This window comes from Lissotriton helveticus, chromosome 2_2 (genome assembly GCF_964261635.1).
Source record: "Lissotriton helveticus chromosome 2_2, aLisHel1.1, whole genome shotgun sequence".
In the NCBI taxonomy this organism is placed as follows: domain Eukaryota; kingdom Metazoa; phylum Chordata; class Amphibia; order Caudata; family Salamandridae; genus Lissotriton; species Lissotriton helveticus.
In genome coordinates, this window is record NC_136060.1 from 293,661,459 (window position 1) to 293,680,589 (window position 19,131).

The 19,131-nt window shown below is 48.5% G+C and overlaps 1 protein-coding gene across 4 annotated transcripts in view; it reads left to right on the forward strand.

Moving 5' to 3' along the window:
* LDB2 (LIM domain binding 2) overlaps window positions 1–19,131 on the forward strand; it is a 1,235,060-nt gene that overhangs the window by 939,982 nt on the left and 275,947 nt on the right. For all 4 annotated transcript variants that reach the window (XM_078678432.1, XM_078678431.1, XM_078678430.1 and 1 more), the window contains exon 5: window positions 18,108–18,191. In XM_078678432.1, coding sequence (XP_078534558.1) covers window positions 18,108–18,191 — 84 coding nt within the window. The remainder of the gene's footprint in view (window positions 1–18,107; window positions 18,192–19,131) is intronic.

The following is a 19,131-nucleotide window of genomic DNA, read 5'->3' on the forward strand; positions in this document are numbered from 1 at the left end:
GCTCCCAAGGCAGAAACGATGTGTTCAGAGCTGTTGAAGTCAAAGAACAGGCAAGCAGCTGTATGTTGTGCTCATTATAACTGGATTAACATTTGAGTTGGTAAATCCCGAACATAGCATTGCAGTAATCGATTGTCGATAGTGCATCTGCTGCTACTGAATCTAGACTATTTAGTCTTGATTTTGAACTGAAAGGAGAATTCCTTGGAAGCACATTTTTACCACAGAGTTGGTTGGCCTCCACGGAGAAGGGTCGTTTTCATTCAGTTTAATATAAGGAAATATTGAATATCTATGTATATATTGTATAGGTTCTGCATACGGTGTTAATAAAACAGTGGATAAATAACATTTACCTGGAAAGAGTAGAAACATAAAAATACATTAATTAGGCTATCAAACTCTTTTATTTGCTAGCTTTCACTTCTTCAGGCAGAAAGAACGGAATGTGCTCAACTTTTTTGTTCTCCAAGGCAGATGCCTTATCTCCCACCCCTTATTAATTATTCTAAGGAATGGCCATCTCCCAGTCATTAATTAAGTTTACAGTGTTAGAATTTCAACTTTTGAACTCACCGTCACACACAGAATATATATGGAGAGAGAAGGCATTGTTCATTCCAGACATCTTGCATCCTACAAAAATCGCAGTACCAATGTTGTAGATCATATGTACTAAGCATATGCATGTTGCTGTCACATTAATTCACAGAAAAAGTTATGTACAATGCACACTGGGGGTATTGGTTTTTTGGGGAGCACTCCTATTTTTTTCTCTTTACCAGTTGTTTTAATTTTCTCAAATGGTGCAGCGGCTGACAAGGGTTGTCAACCCTTGGGGACCTATAATTGCAGTTAGAACAAGTAATAATACTTGTGCTGTCACGCACTGTTCACTTGGTGTTAAAATCACACCTGAACCTGTTAATCAAACTTCACCACAATTGTATCAAGTTGCAATCTTTTGTTTATCTGTCATTATCTATTTATCATGACAAACGCACACTGGGGGGCATATACATCAAGCCTTTTTCCCGTTCGCAAACGGGCCAATTCTCAGAATCTGCCCGTTTGCGAATGGGAAAAGGCCTTTTGGGATGTATCATCCCAAAAGGGCATCGCAAATTAGAGAATCACTAAATTTGCAATTCTCTATTTTGCGCTTGCAGTAAAGGAATCGCACAGTGTGATTCCTTAAAAGTAATGTAGGAAGCATAGAAAAATTGGAATTTGGCCTTAAGGAATCGCAAATTACCACCAAGTTGGTGATAATTTGCGATTTCTTAGAAAAATGCTCTTTTGTGCATTTTTCAAAGTGCCATGTGGCCACATACATGCCCTTGGGGCATGCATGTGCACCACATGTGTACACATAAATATTTCAGAGGTGCAACAGGGTGTCCTTTTGGCACTAGGGAAAGGGATGTGCAAATATGATATACAATCTCATTCCTTGTTGGGGAAAAGGAAAAATCATTCTTTTGCACCAGTTTTACACATTGGGCCTGATTCACAAAGGTAAACTTACACTTTTTAGTGCCATGACAACTCTGGTTTTCACGCGCTCAATAAAGTGCTATACCATAACACTTTTGTCTAAGTATACAATTTTTGGTATTCATGAACTATGAGTTAAAGCATTGCCTTCTGCCAAAATCTGTCATTCTATTCAGTATTTTTTTCTAAAACGCTTCTTAAAATTTCTATGGTAATATGCATGGGGAAAAAAGCACTTTGGGACCATCCTATTTCTTGACCCCATCATGACAGATCTCCCCAAATCTCCAGAACACCCAGGGGATACGTTTTAGGTTTCTGGTCAATTTCTTAGGTCTGTTAATTTTGGAGGTGAGGAGATTTGCAATGGTAGCAATGGAGAACAGTATAAGGTGATGGTCAGACCAGTCAATGGGGACGATATTGGTCATGGAGGCCAGATTTTCGGTGGAAAGGATGGCTTCAAGGATGGCTCCTTTGGTGTGAGTCGGGGTCAGGCATAGTTGTTTGAGTTCATTGATCTCAAGTAGATGAGTGAGGAAGGAGATAGTGGGATCATTGGCATTGTTCCAATGGAGGCTTATATCCCCTAAAAAGAGATTTTTTGAGTTGGATAGTGAGGATTGTGTCAGGAGCTCCGATAAGTCCTCTATGAAGGGCTGGGGGGGAATCCCGGGGGCGATAGATGTTGTGTAGCCAAATTGGGTGGAAGTTTTGAGTTGTCAGTTCAGCCTCCAGGTATTCGCAGGAAGAGTAGCCAGAGGTATTGACAAGGGATAGCTGATGTTCATTTTGAAAGATAATGGCTAGACCACCCCCAACTCTGTCAGGTCTATCTTTCCTAAGAATAGAGTATCCTGGGGGGAGACTATGTCAATAATGCTAGTTGAGTGGTCATTGAGCCATGTTTCTGTGAGGAATGCAATGTCAATGGATTCACTCAGGATGGTTTCCGAAATTTCAGTGGCATGTTGGACTGTGGAACGACAGTTAATAAGCATACATGTAAGTGGTGTGGGGTTGCAAATGGTGGGTGGGCAAGATTGGATCGACGTGAGTTGGGATGGTGGTCTGCGGGAAGTGGGGGAGGAGTGGATTCTATTTGTCCCTAGGATAACAGGGATGTAGGAGTAGGGGAGTGGAGGATTGGTGGTTTTTGAACTAGGAAGGTAGGAGTTGCATAGGTCGGAGAGGTCAGACGGGGAGAGATGGTTCGAGGTGCGGCAAGGTCTATGTATGTGGCAGTGGAGAGGAGTCGATCTCCAATGATTTTGTTTGGTGTTAGGGATTATTGAGGGGGTTAGGTGGGGGATTTATGGTGAGGGGGGATTCTGGAGCTGAGAAGGCTAAAATCTTTGCTGAGTTGAGAAAGTTCAGTAATCAAATTATGTAGGACAAGTTCAATGTTGTGTAGGCTCTGGGCAATTAAGGTGAGGGGAGGTACCAAGGGGGCGTGGTCTGGGTTAGTTGCGGAGGGTGGACTGATGTGTGAGGGGGAGATAGGGTAGAGGGTGTGGAGAGAGGGGTGACGGGGCTGTTAGGTATGAGGGTTTCTGTAGTCAAATTGGATAGGTCAAGTTCAGGGTTGTATAGGTTTGTGAGGTGGGTTATTGAAGGGGTATGGACGGGGGAAGGGAATTATATGGGGGTAGGGAATGGTCTGGGTTCGTTGCAGAGGGTAGACTGATGTGTGAGGGGGAGATAGTGGAGTGTGAGTGGAGTGAGGGGAGATGGGGCTGTTTGGTGAGAGAGGTTCAGTAATCAAATTAGATAGGTCGAGTTCAATGTTGTGTAGACTTGGGGCAATTAGGGTAAAGGGAGGTACTGAAGGAGCTTGGGTGGGGGAAGGGAATGATCTGGGGGTAGGGAATGGTCTGAGTTAGTTGCAGAGGACGGACTGATGTGTGAGGGGAGAGATAGGGTGGTGGGTGCGAAGTGAGGGGTATCTGGGTTGTTAGGTGTGAGGGGTTGGGCTAGCTTAGACAGGAGGTTAAGAACTTCAGGATATGTGGTCAGAGAGGATAAAGGGGCATCGGGGGAGTGAGGAGCGGGAACATTGGGGTGGAGGGGTTGTGTATTTACCGGGGGTTGGGATAGAGGATTGGGGCAGGGTTAGGAAGGACTGAGGGGGCAGGATGGGGGATGGGGAGGAGGAGAAGAGGGCGTTTAGGATGGGTAAGAGGAGGAGTGTGAGGGGTTGTGTTAGGGGACTGAAGGGAAAGGACGGTGGAGTACGTGGGTATCTGGCTAGGGGGAGAGAGGTTGGGGTCAGGAAGAAGGGGGTCGTGGGAGGGGGAAGGATAAGTGGATGGCAGGGATTGGGGGCTACCGTTTTTAGTGGAGGGGTGAGAGGAGTGTGAGTTCCGGAAGTTAGGGGGAGAGAGGGAAATTAGAGGGAGATGAGAGGAAGGTAATGGTGGTTGGTGGATGTCGTTTGCAGTAGAGAGGTCCAGGGAGGGTGATGGTGAGGTCAGTTATTGGAGGATGATGTTAGCTGGAAGTTTGAGAGTGGAGGTGGAGGGAGGGGGAATAGGGGAGGGGGAGGTTGGCGGGCGTTATATGATTGGGGAGAAGGAGTGTTAGGCGCCGAGTGGTCGAGGAGGAGAGCCATAATGCTAAAGTGGTGTTCGAAGATGGAAAGGTGGGATACCATGGCTTGTATTAAGATGTTACCAGTTTTGAAGATAGAGATATCAATATCCCCATGAAAGGCAGGGGAGGGAGCTGTGGATATTTTGAATCCATATGGTATTTTAGTTGATTTAGCGATAGGGAGGTGTAGGAAGATGCTTTCCATTTGGAAGGACGTTTGGAGTAAAAGATGTAGTTGGTTATAATGGGGGAGGTGAGGCTGAGGTAGTTATCAACAATGAGTGTTTCAGGGTTACGGATAAGGAGTTTATGTTTGAAGTTTTTCTTTGCGTGTATGGAGAGATTGGGGGGTAGAGGATGGTCTATGAGTTGAGACCGTGTTTGGAGAGAGTAGGGTCCTGTGAGGGGGCATGTTGGGTGGACGTGAAAGGAAGAGACAGTGGAGAGAGGTAGGTTGAGGAGATGGGGGTAGAGGAGGAGGGGAGGGTTGGGAACCAAGGGGGGCTCTGGGAGAGTGAGTGGGGGTAGAAATATAGGAATAGGGTCGACAAGCGAGGACATGGATCAATTTAAAAATAGATAAATACGATGAATTCCTCAGAGAGGGTAATACTATAACTCTTTCCCTGTATAAATCCTTTCTGTGAGGTAGTCTTATGTCCAATTCAATAAGCAGTATGGGGTGTTTGGTCCTTTCTTCCTGCTTGCAAAGTGAAATGATGCGTAGTCCACTTTCCGTGTATCAATGTAGGGTGAATTTAGTTATTGTCTCTGTTTCCGTTTATGTGGTTTTACCTGCCATTTTGACGAGGGATTCAGAGGATGGTCCTCAATGATGCCCAAAAAAGGGGTCCCTGTGCTACCATGCGCAGTCATGTAAAATGTTGATTACACCTATGCATCGTGCCCTATAGAACCCAATTATGCACATTGATAAGTAGGCTCATAAGATCAGCACTAGCTCCCTCGGCCAACAGGGGTAGACATTTAAGGCAGTTCAAAGTTAGTATGACTCAGTTTAGAGTTGAAGAGCAGGATTGGGTAGTCGGCCAGATGCAAGCACTTACCCCAAAGGAGATCCTCCTGCCTGAGGAGAGCGAGATTTAGGTGCCAGGGGTGTGCGCTCAGAAAAGAACATCCATGTTTGTGAGGGAGGCAGGAGTGGCAGAGGGCCTGGAGGCAGTCAGGCCATACCCCATGAAGTGTAGGCACTCTCAGCGGCAGCCGTAGACGGGTGCAGGAAGGCTCAGTGATTTGCGGGCCGAGTCTAGTGTGTGCTCAGGTCAGATCATCTTGACGCGGTGTCACTGGAGAGGGATGATTTGTGGAGGAGTCGTATGGTGGGGGGGCAGGGGAGTCCCTCACCATGGGCTACCTGTTTAAGAACTGTATTTGACATCTTGCGGAAAACAAAGGGAGCTGTATCACCGCCATCCTAAACACAACTGGCGGGTTAAAGCGATGAATTAGAACTATCCGGTTATGGCCGAGCGTGTCAAGGGGCTTTAATAAGCAACGGTATATAGCGTGGTGGACTGTCACAACTCCGGCGAAGCTGTGAGCTGCGTGTAACAGGGGGCAGCTCAAAATTTCCCTGGGCTCAGTTGATCATTGAGCCTGGCTTCTGACTAGGCAAAATAACACAGAAAGAGCCTCCATACTGGCAGAGCTGCTGGGAGGAGACTACAAGGAGGCACGGTCTGTTGTTCAGCCTCGAGAGTGGGGGCGTAGGATCGGTCGTCAGAGTGTAGCCAACGCAGCCATGGTGGTTTCAGGGCATGCTCCGGCCAAATGAAGAATGAAGAATCAGGGACAATGCAATACTATAGGAGCTGGTTAGGAAAACTCCTCTGATGAGTTATCTCGGGCTCTCATTTTCTTTTTCATATTCATCATTTATGTTATGGATGATAGCATAGCCAACTTTGGCTCCCAGGTTATCTGAGTCTTGCACAATCTTGCCCCTTTAAAACATGTCTAATCACATTATTCTAACCCTTCAGCTCCTTGATACTCAGCTGACATTAGTATTTGCAGGCACCAATGTAAGGCTTTGCAAGAACATGACATTTAGATAATAGTCTTGTACGATAAGAAGCTAGATTCTGCTAGTTTATACTCATCAAGCGATAAAGATGCACAAAATTCAACAAAAGAGGTCTTTGGGATTGTTAACTCATTAGTAGGGCTTCCAGTTTTCATTTAAAAATGGTATCATAACTGATGTAACCCCACCAAATAAGATCTTTGGTTTTCAGTAGAAACTTGAAAAACACCTGATTTTGCTGCACTTCTACTGCTTTGGTAGTCTCTAGTTTCAAACAGTAGAAATGTAGCCCCTACCTCTAAGCACTTTTCTGTGATGAGTGCTTCTGCTGTCACCCACTTGGGCCATGATGAGCCACATAATATGCAATTGTGATAATCTGCTGGGTCCCTGGACTCCTAGGACCTACTACTTGGCACCTCTGTTTTCACTCATTGCAAACTAGGGGGTCAAGGCAATATCCTATGCTGACGACACCCAGCTGGTGTTCCCATACTCGGAGGTGTCGGAAGGGGCTTTTGCAACTTTTAAGGGGTGCCTCCGCGATGTGGCCAGCTGGATGAATGCAAACAAACTTAAATTGAATGCTGAGAAGACAGAGGTCATCTTCTTTGGCAAGGGATCACCCCCCCCTGCAGAGTTCTGGTGGCCGGTGGAAATGGGGATGCCTCCGTTGCCGAGCCAGAGTGCCAAAAACTTGGGAGTCCACTGGGATAGCAGTCTCTCCTTTGCCTCTCATATTCGGCAGGTAGCAGGATGCTGTCTATCCAAGCTGAGGAACCTGCGCAAGATCCTGAGACTTCTACCAGAAGAGTGTCGTAAAACTGTAGTCCATGCCACAGTGACATCGAGGCTGGACTACGCCAACGGACTTTATCTGGGTATTCCCCAATACCTAATCCAGTGCCTACAGATGGTGCAGAATGCGGCTGCGAGACTGTTGAGGTGTATTCCTTTCAAGCACCCAGTTTCTCCGCATCTTCTGGCACTGCACTGGCTTCCAGTGGCCAGTAGGATCAAGTTCAAAACCTTGACGCTGGCCTTCAGGTCCCTGTATGGCATCTGTCCCAATTATTTGAGAGCCAGGCTACCCAGGTATGATCAGTCGAGGACCCTCCGCTCCAATGGGCGGGTGCAGCTTGTGGTCCCTCGAGCGCGTAGAGCGCGGCTGGGTGGAAGAACCTTCTCGGCCAATGTGGCGGGGTTATGGAACTCTCTACCTCCTGCCCTACAACAGGCCCCTTCTGAAACCTGCTTTAAACGACTGCTAAAAACCTGGCTATTCACTACACCACGCTAAGATTTGCCACCTGGCATATGGTTAGTCTGTTCTCACAGCGCCGGGACACCTCCATGTGAGGTAGCTGTTCGCGCTCTACAAGACTCATTATTATTATTATTATTATTATTATTCCACTTCCTTTGTTGGTGCAATGCTCGTATCATATGGCTTCAGCTCAATGTTAACTGCATGTTGCTGCATAGTTGTCAGCAGGTTTGCTGCTAACCTCTGAGGAGGGTCTCATTCCGGGGCAAGTGGCACCTCCACTGCCGCTGCCGAGTACCCGCTGGTAAGTGTGCTCTACCCCCTATTCTGTGCTCCGTTTATGCCCTCTGTGCCACTGTTTTTCCCCCTCTGTGTCCCCCGTTTTTGCTCTCTGTGCCACTTGTTTTCCCCTATGTTGTGCCCCGTTTTTGCCCTCTGTGCCACTGTTTTCCCCCTCTGTGTACCCTGTTTTTGCTCTCTGTGCCACTCGTTTTACCCCTCTGTTGTGCCCCGTTTATGCCCTCTGTGCCACTGTTTTTCCCCCTGTGTGTGCCCTGTTTTTGCTTCTGTGCCACTCGTTTTTCCCCTCTGTTGTGCCCAGTTTTTGCTTCTGTGCCACTGTTTTCCCCCTCTTTGCGCCCCATTCTGCTCTCTGTCCAACTGTTTCCCTGCCCCCTGCCCACTCGCTGCTCCCGCCTCTCGCCTCCCAGCTGCTCCTCCCTCCACCTCCCCATATATGCCTGATGCTGCGCGGTGAGGTGAGCGACCTCTGACCCTCCTCGTAGGTCGCTCCCCCTCCATGAGCTCCGCCTGTGTTCCACTGCTGCCGCTGCTGAGTACACGCTGGTAAGTGTGCTCTACCCCTGTTTCTGTGCCCCGTTTGTGCCCTCTGTGCCACTGTTTTTCCTCCTCTGTGTCCCCCGTTTTTGCTCTCTGTGCCACTCATTTTTCCCCTCTGTTGTGCCCCATTTTTGCCCTCTGTGCCACTGTTTTCCCCCCTGTGTGCCCCGTTTTCGCTTTCTGTACCACTGTTTTCCCTCTCTGTGTGTCCCGTTTTTGCTTCTGTCCCACTCGTTTTTCCCCTCTGTTATGCCCTGTTTCTGCCCTCTGTGCCACCGTTTTCCCCCTCTTTGCGCCCCATTCTGCTTTCTGTCCCACTGTTTGCCCGCCCCCCTGTCCACTCGCTGCTCCCACCCCCCGCCTCCCAGCTGCTCCTCCCTCCCACCTTCCCATATATGCCAGATGCAGCGCGGCCGCGCCGAAGGCGCGCATAAGGCAAGCCCATCTGCGCCCGTCCGCGCCTGGACCACGCCCAGTGCCAGAACCCCTGGACCCCGCGAACGCCACAACACCAGACTCCACTACGACGCCAGCACCCTGTACGCACTCAACGCCGGCTGAAACCACACCTGCTTCCAGGCCACCCCGAAACTGACCCACCGACCCTTCTCCTGCCGCACCTGCAGCTTCACCTGCGACAGAGCCACCAAACCTCCAAGGACTGGACCCAACCTCCTCCGCTGCATACTCCTCAACACCCGCTCCTCACGCAAACACGCCATTGAGCTCTGGGATCTGCTCGGCACCTCTGCCCCAGACGTGGCCTTCTTAACCGAGACCTGGTGGAATGACTCCTCGGCGCCCGACATCGCCATAGTCATCCCTGACGGCTATAAGATCACCCGCAGGGATCGGGCCAACAGAATCAGAGGAGGAATAGCCATCGTCCACAAGTCCACCCTCAAGGTCGCCACCCACACAGACGACACCCTCAACACCGCAGAACACCTGCACTTCCGGATCCACACCGACCCCAACACCACCCTCAGAGGAACACTCGTCTACAGACCCCCCGGACCCCAGGCTCAGTTCAGCGACTCCATTGTCGACCTCGCCAGCACCCACACGCTTGCCTCCACGGACAACATCCGCCTCGGGGACCTGAACTTCCACCTCGAGAACAACGACGACGCGAACTCCGCCACACTGATCGACAACCTCACCAACATTGGCCTCAGACAACTCGTCACCGCAAAATCAAAATAATCCACAATCCAGCGCCCTCCAACGCAAGTCGTTGTGACGACTTGCGTTGTGATAACTGCGTTGTAATGGTAGCGCGGTGTAATGACATATATCCCCCAGAACCAACCCACCTACCCCACCAACCCAGATGCCGCAGCCTGCAACCTCAGACAGTAGATCGACGACTGTGCCAACACCCTCGCCCCCCTCAAGAAACCCTCCAACAGCCACGCCAGCAAGAGAGCCACCTGGTTCACCAACGAGCTCCAGACCTCCAAACGTGCATGCCGGAAACTGGAGAAGAAATGGCTCCACGAACGCACACCAGACAACCACGCAGCCCACAAGTACGCCACCCACAGACATCACCACCTCATCAGATTAGCCAAGAGATCCTCCTTCAAAGACCGCCTGGATAACAACGCACACGACAGCAAAGAGCTCTTCAGCATCATGAAAGAACTCTCCAACCCCAGCGCCAACACCAACGACATCCCGCCCTCACAAGAACTGTGCGAATCACTGGCCATCTTCTTCCACCGCAAGATCGCTAACATCCACGACAGCTTCAACACCATGACCGCCCTGACTACGCCAGACTCCACCTCCCCTGCGAACACCACCACCGCCAACCGCCTGACCTTCTGGTCCAACGTCAACGACGAGGAGACACGCAAGGTCATGAACTCCATCCACTCAGGATCTCCGTCAGACCCGTGCCCACACAACATATTCAACAAAGCAGACGCAGCCATCGCACCCCAACTACGGAAGGTCATCAACATCTCCTTCGAAACAGCGACATTCCCGGAAAGCTGGAAACATGCCGACATCAGCGCCCTCCTCGAGAAGCCCAAGGCAGACCCCAAGGACCTCAAGAACTTCTGGCCCATCTCCCTGCTCCTGTTCCCGGCGAAGGTCAACAAGAAAATCGTCAACATACAATTGACCCGCCACCTCGAAGACAACAACATCTTGGACCCGTCCCAGTCCGGATTCAGACGAAACCACAGCACCGAGACAGCCCTCATCGCCGCCACATACGACATCAGGCGCCAACTAGACAACGGCAAAGCATCAGCCCTCATCCTCCTGGACCTGTCAGCTGCCTTCGACACGGTCTGCCATCGCACTTCAAAGACACGCCTCCAAGAAGCCAGAATCCAAGAGAAGGCCCTTGACTGGACCACGTCCTTCCTCTCCGGCAGAACCCAGTGTGTCCACCTGCCACCCTTCCGATCCGAAGCCACCGACATCATCTGCAGCGTCCCCCAGGGCTCATCCCTCAGCCCGACGCTGTTCAACGTCTACATGGCCCCCCTCGCACGAGTGGCCTGCCCTCACGACCTCAACATCATCTCCTACGCCGACAACACCCAGCTCATCCTCTCCCTCACCAAGGACCCACACACCGCCAAAACAAATCTCCACAAGGGAATGAAGGCTGTCGCCGACTGGATGAGGAGCAGCCGTCTGAAACTGAACTCGGACCAGATGGAGGTCCTCATCCTCGGACCCACCCCCTCAGCCTGGGACGACTCCTTGTGGCTGACCACACTGGGAACAGCACCGACACCCACCGACACCCACCGACCATGCACACAACCTAGGATTCATCCTTGACTCTTCCCTCTCCATGTCCAAGCAGGTCAACGCCGTCTCCTCCTCCTGCTACAACACCCTCTGCGCGCTCCGCAGGATCTACAAGTGGATCCCGACCGAAACAAGAAGAACAGTGACACAGGCCCTCGTCAGCAGCAGACTGGACTATGGCAACGCACTCTACGCAGGAATCCCAGCCAAACACCTACAACGACTACAACACATCCAAAATGGCTCCGCCCGACTGAGCGTCAACGTCTCCCACCACAGCCACATCATCCCCTACCTGAGGGACCTACACTGGCTCCCTGTTGACAAGAGATCACCTTCAAGCTCCTCAACCACGCACACAAAGCACTCCACATCGCCGGACCAGCCTACCTGAACAGCAGACTCAGCTTCTACACCCCCACCCGCCAGCTCCGCTCTGCCAGCCTCGCCCTAGCTGCTGTCCCCCGCATCCAACTAACGTCCTCCGGCGGCAGATCCTTCTCCTACCTTGCCGCCAAGACCTGGAACACCCTCCCTCCCCACCTACGGCAGACCCAAGACCTACTCGCCTTCAGAAGACTCCTCAAGACCTGGCTCTTCGAGCAGTAGCGGCACCCCCCTCCCCTCAGCGCCTTGAGACCCTCACGGGTAAGTAGTGCGCTTTAGAAGTACTCTGATTGATTGATTGACTGATCCATGTTACATCCTCTTTCGCAAGGAGCTTTGCTATCTGAAATGGCCCTTTTTGCAGGGTTATTCCCAAACTTGTTGCTTCTTCCTCCCTTGTTTTTCCTGACCTGTGGTTGTTGGCAATAGGACTATGGGCACTTTACCACCGATGATCAGTGCTAAAGTGCATATGCTCTCTGTATAAATTGTTATTGTGATTGGTTATCCATGATTGGCATATATGTATTACCAAGAAGTCCCTAGTATAGTGCACTTAGTGTGCCAGGGCTGGTGATTCAAATGCTACTAGTGGGCCTGCAACACTGATTGTGTCACCCTCATGAGTAGCCCTAAAATGGTGTCTCAGGCCTGCCACCGCAGTGCCTGTGTGCAGTCTGTGAACTGCCATGTTAACCTGGCCAGTGTCCCCACTGACCAGGCCTAACCCTTCCCTTTCTGTACACATTAGTCACCCCTATGGACGGCCCAAGGTACCCCCTTGGGCAGGGTGCAGTGTATGTGAAAGGTAGAGCATGTACTAGTGTGGGTGACATGCTCTGGTAGTGAATTACAGCCATTTTCCTTGTTCACTATTGAAAGGTTATCTTGCCCATAGGTTATAATAGGGAATGCTGTGTATAATGTGTACCTGCAATCTTCCCATAGGAGCAAGATAGAAAATTAAAGTATGGTATCCCTGAACTCAGAATGTAATAACACATCTTTTAGGAAGGATGGTTTTTAAATCCTGTGTTTGAAAGTGTAACTTTTAGAAAGTGGCTGCTTTCTTGTCTGACCTTTCTGTGTGCCTTTGGCTGTTTGTGAATTGACTGTCTGGTTTGTGAGTGACAGGGCTGGGGGATTCCAGGGGACAGAATGAGTCCGCCCAGTGGTGAATGGAGAGATCTGCATCTAGATGGGAGGGAGGAGTTGCACCTGGGACCTGAATAGGACTGTGCCTGCCTCCCACAGTGCTGGCTCCACCCCCTGTGGTGCGTCTGATGTCTCTACCCTGCACTGAGAAGGAATCATGTCAACAAAGTGCTCCAGAGCTGTGCTTTCCCTCCACAATGCTGGCTCCACCTTTTGTGGGGTGTCTGATGATTCTGCTCTGCACTGTGAAAGGAAAGAAGGAGTCATGTAAACAGAGTGCTCCAGAACTGGTTTGGACCGGGCTCAGAGCCTTCCTGCACAAAGGGAACAAAGGCTTTTTGGGGTGTAAGTACAGGACCCCAGACCACTGAACTTTAGATCATCCTGGAATCAAGAAGGAACCTCTGCCAAGGAGAAAGCTGGAAGACTGAAGAAGGAAGACTGTCCTGCTGTTGCTTTGCTGGACAGACCTGCAGTTGCTTTGCTGCCAAGGAGAGGGGAAGGACTTTGCTTTGTGCTGTGTCCCCTTGCTTGACGGAATCTACAAGGGCCTGAAGGAGAGCTGGCTCCCTGTTAAGAAGTCCCAGGAACTAAAAGACTTAACCCCCAGCTTCCCTGAACTCCACTGAGAGATTTATGTCCTTCCTAGAGTGCGTGGGCTAGTTGTGGTGCCTCTGGAAGTTGTACCTGTGTTGGGAAGCTGGAAACAAAGTTTTTAAAGAACTTTCTGCAAAGTTTAACGCATCGATCGATTGCGGAGGGCATCCCCTTTAGTGCGAGGAAATTCCCGCCGCTACGAAGGTGAGATCGTCGCAGCGCCTGTTGCCGCTGCCAGAGTCATCGCATCCTTCATTTACTGGATGCATCAGTCCGGTGCGGGAAGATTACCTTCACTGCGAGTATCGTCGCAGAGTCTGTCATCACTGTGTGAGATCGTCGCACCGCTTTCTTGCGGACCGCATCACGTCGCTGCAAGAGTCGCCGCAGAGCCATCACATTGAGGGGCCGCGTGATGAGAAGATCGACGCTGAGCCTCGCATCGTCGTCGCACCAGAATATCGTTCCTGCCCCAAAGATCGTCGCATCGTTTCTTTTGCGAGCCGCTTCCACCGAAACCTGGGCACGGAATCCACGCAAGGTATCGCATCCCTCCCCATACAGACCGGAGTCAACGCAAGACGCCTGCTGCGTCCAGCGGGGTTGTCGCATCGCCTCCCCAGGGTTTTAGGAGTGACGCATTGCTTGCTTTTCAATGCTACATCTTTCACTTGGAACTTTTGTCGCATCTAAAGGTACTGTTGGCTAAAACGTGACGCAACTGTGGATTATTTTAATGCAACCTTAAGAACTCATTTGAAACCATATTTTTGAACTGTGTATGTTGGATTTTTGTCATTTTGGTCTTGTGTAGTTTAGATTAAAAATACCTTTATTTTTCTAAACTGTTGTGGAGTCAGTTTGTTGTGTTTTCCCTGTATTACTGTGAGTGTTGGTACAAATACTTACCACATTGCCTTTGATAAGCGTGACTGCTCATGCCAAGCTACCAAGGGGGTGAGCAGGGGTTATCTAAATGGGTGTATCCTTCTTACCCTGACTAGAAGTAAGGGTCCCTATTTGGTCAGTGGTACCTACCTGTGCCAACTAGAGACCCCCAGTTCTAACACCAGGTATAAGGGTTGTGTCAAAAAAGATCATTGTGCGGTTTCATCTAAGACTGAACCATTGACCTGTTTTGAGCCTGCACACTGTTATAGATACATCATCAGGATCACCAAGTCCAACTGTCATTCCTATTGTCTCCATATCAAAATGAAGTTTGGAACTTATTGTGTAATATCACTAGTACATGACTCTGTACTGCATTTAATGGAACATATTGAGCTGTACTTGTTCCTCAAGGTGGAATATGCAGTATAACAGGCCATGGCTGCAGTTCGGGATGAGGGTGGTGCATCGTGTAACTTACGTGCTGTGCCCACAAACCACGGTGCAAGCAGCGGCGTCGATGTTTGCATGGAACGGTGTCATCGGAGATACCAGGGCCGTGTCGTAAAGCGAGGTGGTGCGAAGTGCAGTGCCCACAGGTCCCCGTCATCAATGAGACCATGGTTGCAGTGCAAAGTGTGGCGGTGCCCTCTGCAGTGCCTTCAGGACACGGAGCCGGTTACGGCGTCAGTGATGGGATTGGGTTGCTTTTTCTTCTGTTGAAAGCACAAAGCACACAGTTCCCAGTGCTGGTAGCAGTCTTTGCTGTTCCTGAGACTTCTTGAACAGGGAAACGCTCTACCTCATGCCCTTGAAGAAACTCAAACAAAGAAGTTGCAGAAAGTTCAGTCCAGTGCTTTCTCTGCTCAAGACAGAAGCAGCCACTGCAGGCCACCACAGCAAAGCTCACAGCAAAGTGGTAGTTCCTCTTCACAGCTTCTCCGGATCTTCTTCTTGGCAGGTTTCTGAGTCCAAAGGAGTTTTAAAGATCTTAGCCCCAATATTTATACAGACTTGTCCTTTGTTCTCTTGTGGCCGAGAGTCTCTGTGCTTAGTCCAAACTAGTTCTGTCCTCTCTGGCCCAGCTTGCTGGCAGGAGGTGGAGACAACATTGTGTAAGGCAGACCAGGCCTATTCAGGTGCAACGACATCTCCTCATACTACTCTAAATGCGGCCCAGGTCTATTCAACCATGTCCTAACTCATCCAGGAAAGGCAGGACACACCTCAACCCTCCCAGTGGCTGCCTACAGTGAATGCACATCCCCAGCACCAGTCACTTCGAAGCCAGACAGTCAATCCATAACCCAGCAGAGGCACACAGGATAGTGAAGAAAGAAAATGCCAACTTTCTAAAAGTACAAGACATACAGTTGATGGACGGAATGCAGAGCAAATCAAACATTCACCTCCAGACAAGAGAGCTGGGTTAAATCCATTGTTCTTTTGCTGAACCATTCTAAACCAGTTTGCACCCAGCCATATGCAAATCAGCCTTGACCCTGTGCCTCGTGGAAACAATCCAGCCTGAACAACCAAGTCCGGTCCTCCTTGGACGAGAAACAAGCTTCCTGGGACCAGTTTTGGGGCATCACCCCTCATCAACCAGGCTAGCTTGAATCCAGTGAGAGAGTGAGCCTGGGTCCCACGTCTGGGCATACCCAGCGCGTCTAGGAGGAGAAAGCAAAAGACACACAAATGATGGACGGAATGCAGAACAAATCAAACATTCACCCCCAGTCAAGAGATCTGACATTGTTCTGCATTCTCTCCATCAATTGTTCTTTTTGCATTAGTCACCCCAAGTGGGACATGTTTGCCCAGACATGGGTCCCGTGCTCCCCATGCCACTGGAGTCGATCTTGTGCCAATGGGAAGTTATACTTGTAAGATGTTAATGCCCTCAAGCTCAATGCTAATAAAATGGTTGTTTTGATCATCTGCAGTACTCCCTGAATTTGAATATTTGCATGATGGCCATTTGACATCGGTTGCCCTCCTCATCATCCCTTTGTGTTAAGAATCGTACCTGAGGTTTTCTTTCAACAATACTCTCTGTTTCTCCTCCCATGGAGCTTGTGCTGCTGCCATTCGCTTCTAATATCTGTCTTGTGCATAAACGTCTGCCTGTTATCGGGTGATTGCAAAAAAAAGTTCATTCAATCCATTATGATTTCCTACCTAAATTGCGTAAAACTGGGGTTACCCAAATACCTAACTGCCCATCTCCAGGTGCTGCCATTCACCTTCTTCTTAATGTTTATTTGCCCTCTACAGTTTCTTATCATCTCGCCATTGGCTCCCTAATGAAAAGAGAATGTGTGTATGGATCTCTGTATCCATCACTGAGCCTCCTATAGAATGGGCCCCTTCTACATTCAATGGCTCTTTCATCCTATATTCTTGGGTGCTGCTGTCAAATCTCCCACTTCATTCTTCTGCATGTCCCTATGATAAAGAAGGGTCAGTGTGTGATCACATGCCTATCTGTTCCTGTCCATTTCGGTAAGGCTTTGAGAACCTGGTTGTTCCACTTAGACTTTCATTTCTTATGACTCTGCCTTTATTGTAGTTTAGCTCTACCAGGTAAGTCTTTGCGGTGACAGCATGCTTAACACATCCATAGAACATCATATGCTGCAAACATTTCATGTACCAGCAAATAAGAGAAGTGCAAAAGGGGGTTGGAAAACCATTTGATTTTGGGGATAAGTTGGCAATCTAGAATTAGGTTAAGAGTTCAAAGAACATGATGGTTGTGAAAATAAGTCTTACCAATTTTTGTCATCAAAGAGGTTGATCATAAATAATGTATATATTTCTACTGAAATCACAATTTAATTCATATCAACACATTGAAAACATTAGGTAATCCTTAATGGAATAACCCTGTCCCAAGTTATAATTTTGCAACACGTTCATGCTAAAGTTACCTCCACATTAACTTGCAAGCAATTAACCTCAGAATTGGAGATAACATGAACATTGTATAATGTTCCTCCTTTCCAAGGCGTTCAAAATGAAAATTCACTATATTCCACAAGGCAAAACTATTCCTGTTGAACAACAGGGGGCACAATTTACACCTGATGTGGAATCTCAATTTGGGTGTAAACAGGAGTTTGCTTATGAATCGCGGTTTGCCTAGCATTTCTTATCAGGGACTTCATGCTTAATGGGCACCCACTGGTAGGTGGTGCACCACAGGGAACATATTTTCACTGTTTTGAAAAAAAATTGCAAAAAAGCTACATGTGCAAATCTGTATTTATGGTGTATTTTAGAGTTTGACAGAGCTGGAGCTCCACTGTAAATCAGCGGTGGTCTGGCACATCGAAATAGCCGTTCCCCAGCACTATATGGAGTAGGAAGAATTGCTGGCTTAACTGCAGCAGAGGCGTTGCCACAGGTACATCAGGTCAAAAAAGACTTTGGACTATTTTTTTCTACCCAGAACTGCCATGTGAATCTGCACAACAGCCACTTTCTCAGGACAACACTGCCTGTGTGGGAGTTTGTTTCTTTAAAACAAAAAAACTTTCCTAAGCAAGTGCAAAAAACATGGCACCCACTCGGTTCAGCATCAATGCTTTCAATGGAGCCAACATTCTAGTGGCTCCACCGAAGGCATGGATATCTTTGCCTGCCTGCTGGGTATCTGAAATCTAAGTCCTCCATCAGGGGAGCAGAGGCCATGGCATGTGTTGAGCTGGTGGGATGTCTGCAACCCTCCAGAGTGTAAGTAACTCAGTTAACCATGTGGATTCTTCAACTTCTGCAGAGGCCGCTTAAATTAGTGGGATGCTGAAGAAGTACTCATGGTAGTCTACAGTTTACAAATATTTCGAGGAGTGCTCCATTGGGTTTTGTAAATCCCACAAAAGTCTGAAATTCCTCTTCAAATATAGGAGAATGTTTACAGTTTTCAACTTCTAAGAGCTATCTGCAAATTGGGCGCATCTCCTTTTATATAATGTGATAACATGACATTGATTCTGACTCACTCAAATGCACTATTTGAACAGTGAAAGTAACAGTTATTATTTCCTTTCAAAGGCACAAGACCCTCAAGTGCTGGAGCAGCTGTCCAAAAATATCACCCGAATGGGCTTAACCAATTTCACCCTCAACTACCTCAGGGTAAGTGAAATTGCACAACTAGTTTAACGTTGCATGTTGCCTTGGAAGTTTCTGCAAAACCACAAGAAGAGGTGAGCTATTTATAGAGGGATAAATGCTACAAAAATCATATCTATGATTAGGTTGAAAGATGTTATGACTACATAGAAAAATGAGATGTAGCATGTAACCCATGGCTGAGGAATATAACTGTTGTTATAGGCCCAGAACCATAGTTATAGATCTGAGCCACAGGTGAGTATATGAGTAAATATATTGAGTGCCTTTATCAATGAGTTTACAAATGCAAAAAGAAGAATTGATGGATGGAATGCTGAACAATTTCAAACACTTACCCCTGATCAGAGATCTGGGCCTAAATCCTTTGCTTTTTTGCTCACCACGCCATCCCAGTTTGGACCTAGCCATGTGCAAATCAGTCTTGACCCTGCTTTCCATGGGAACAGTCCAGTCCGAACTGCCAAGCCAGGTCCTCCCTGGACCTGAAAAAAGCTCCCTAGGACTGGTTTGTTTTGTTGCTGATCAGAAAATGATATGCTCCGCCTATGCTGCTCAGGCAAACCTTTCTTACATCCTAGCTACCAGCTGTAAAATGATGACTATGTGAAAACTGCTCTCACATTATAGTAACTGCAATATGCATAGATATGGTAAATTACCTGATATGTCCACAATGGGCAGAATGTATTATCAGTTATTAAACGTACTCGTAAATGTCAAAAAGTCAATAAAAAGAATCTTTTTTTAAATCAGGTCATAAGATAATGTCACTGGACTTGTGTAATGATAATGTTTTCTGTATGTTGTAGTACATAACAATATGATGACTTGGCTGGCATATGATGGGGGGATTTAGTGCATGGTGGCACAAACTGTCATGTGGTTGGAAGCCTGATCTAATAAGGATGATGACTGCCATACAATGCAGCACCTGCACATG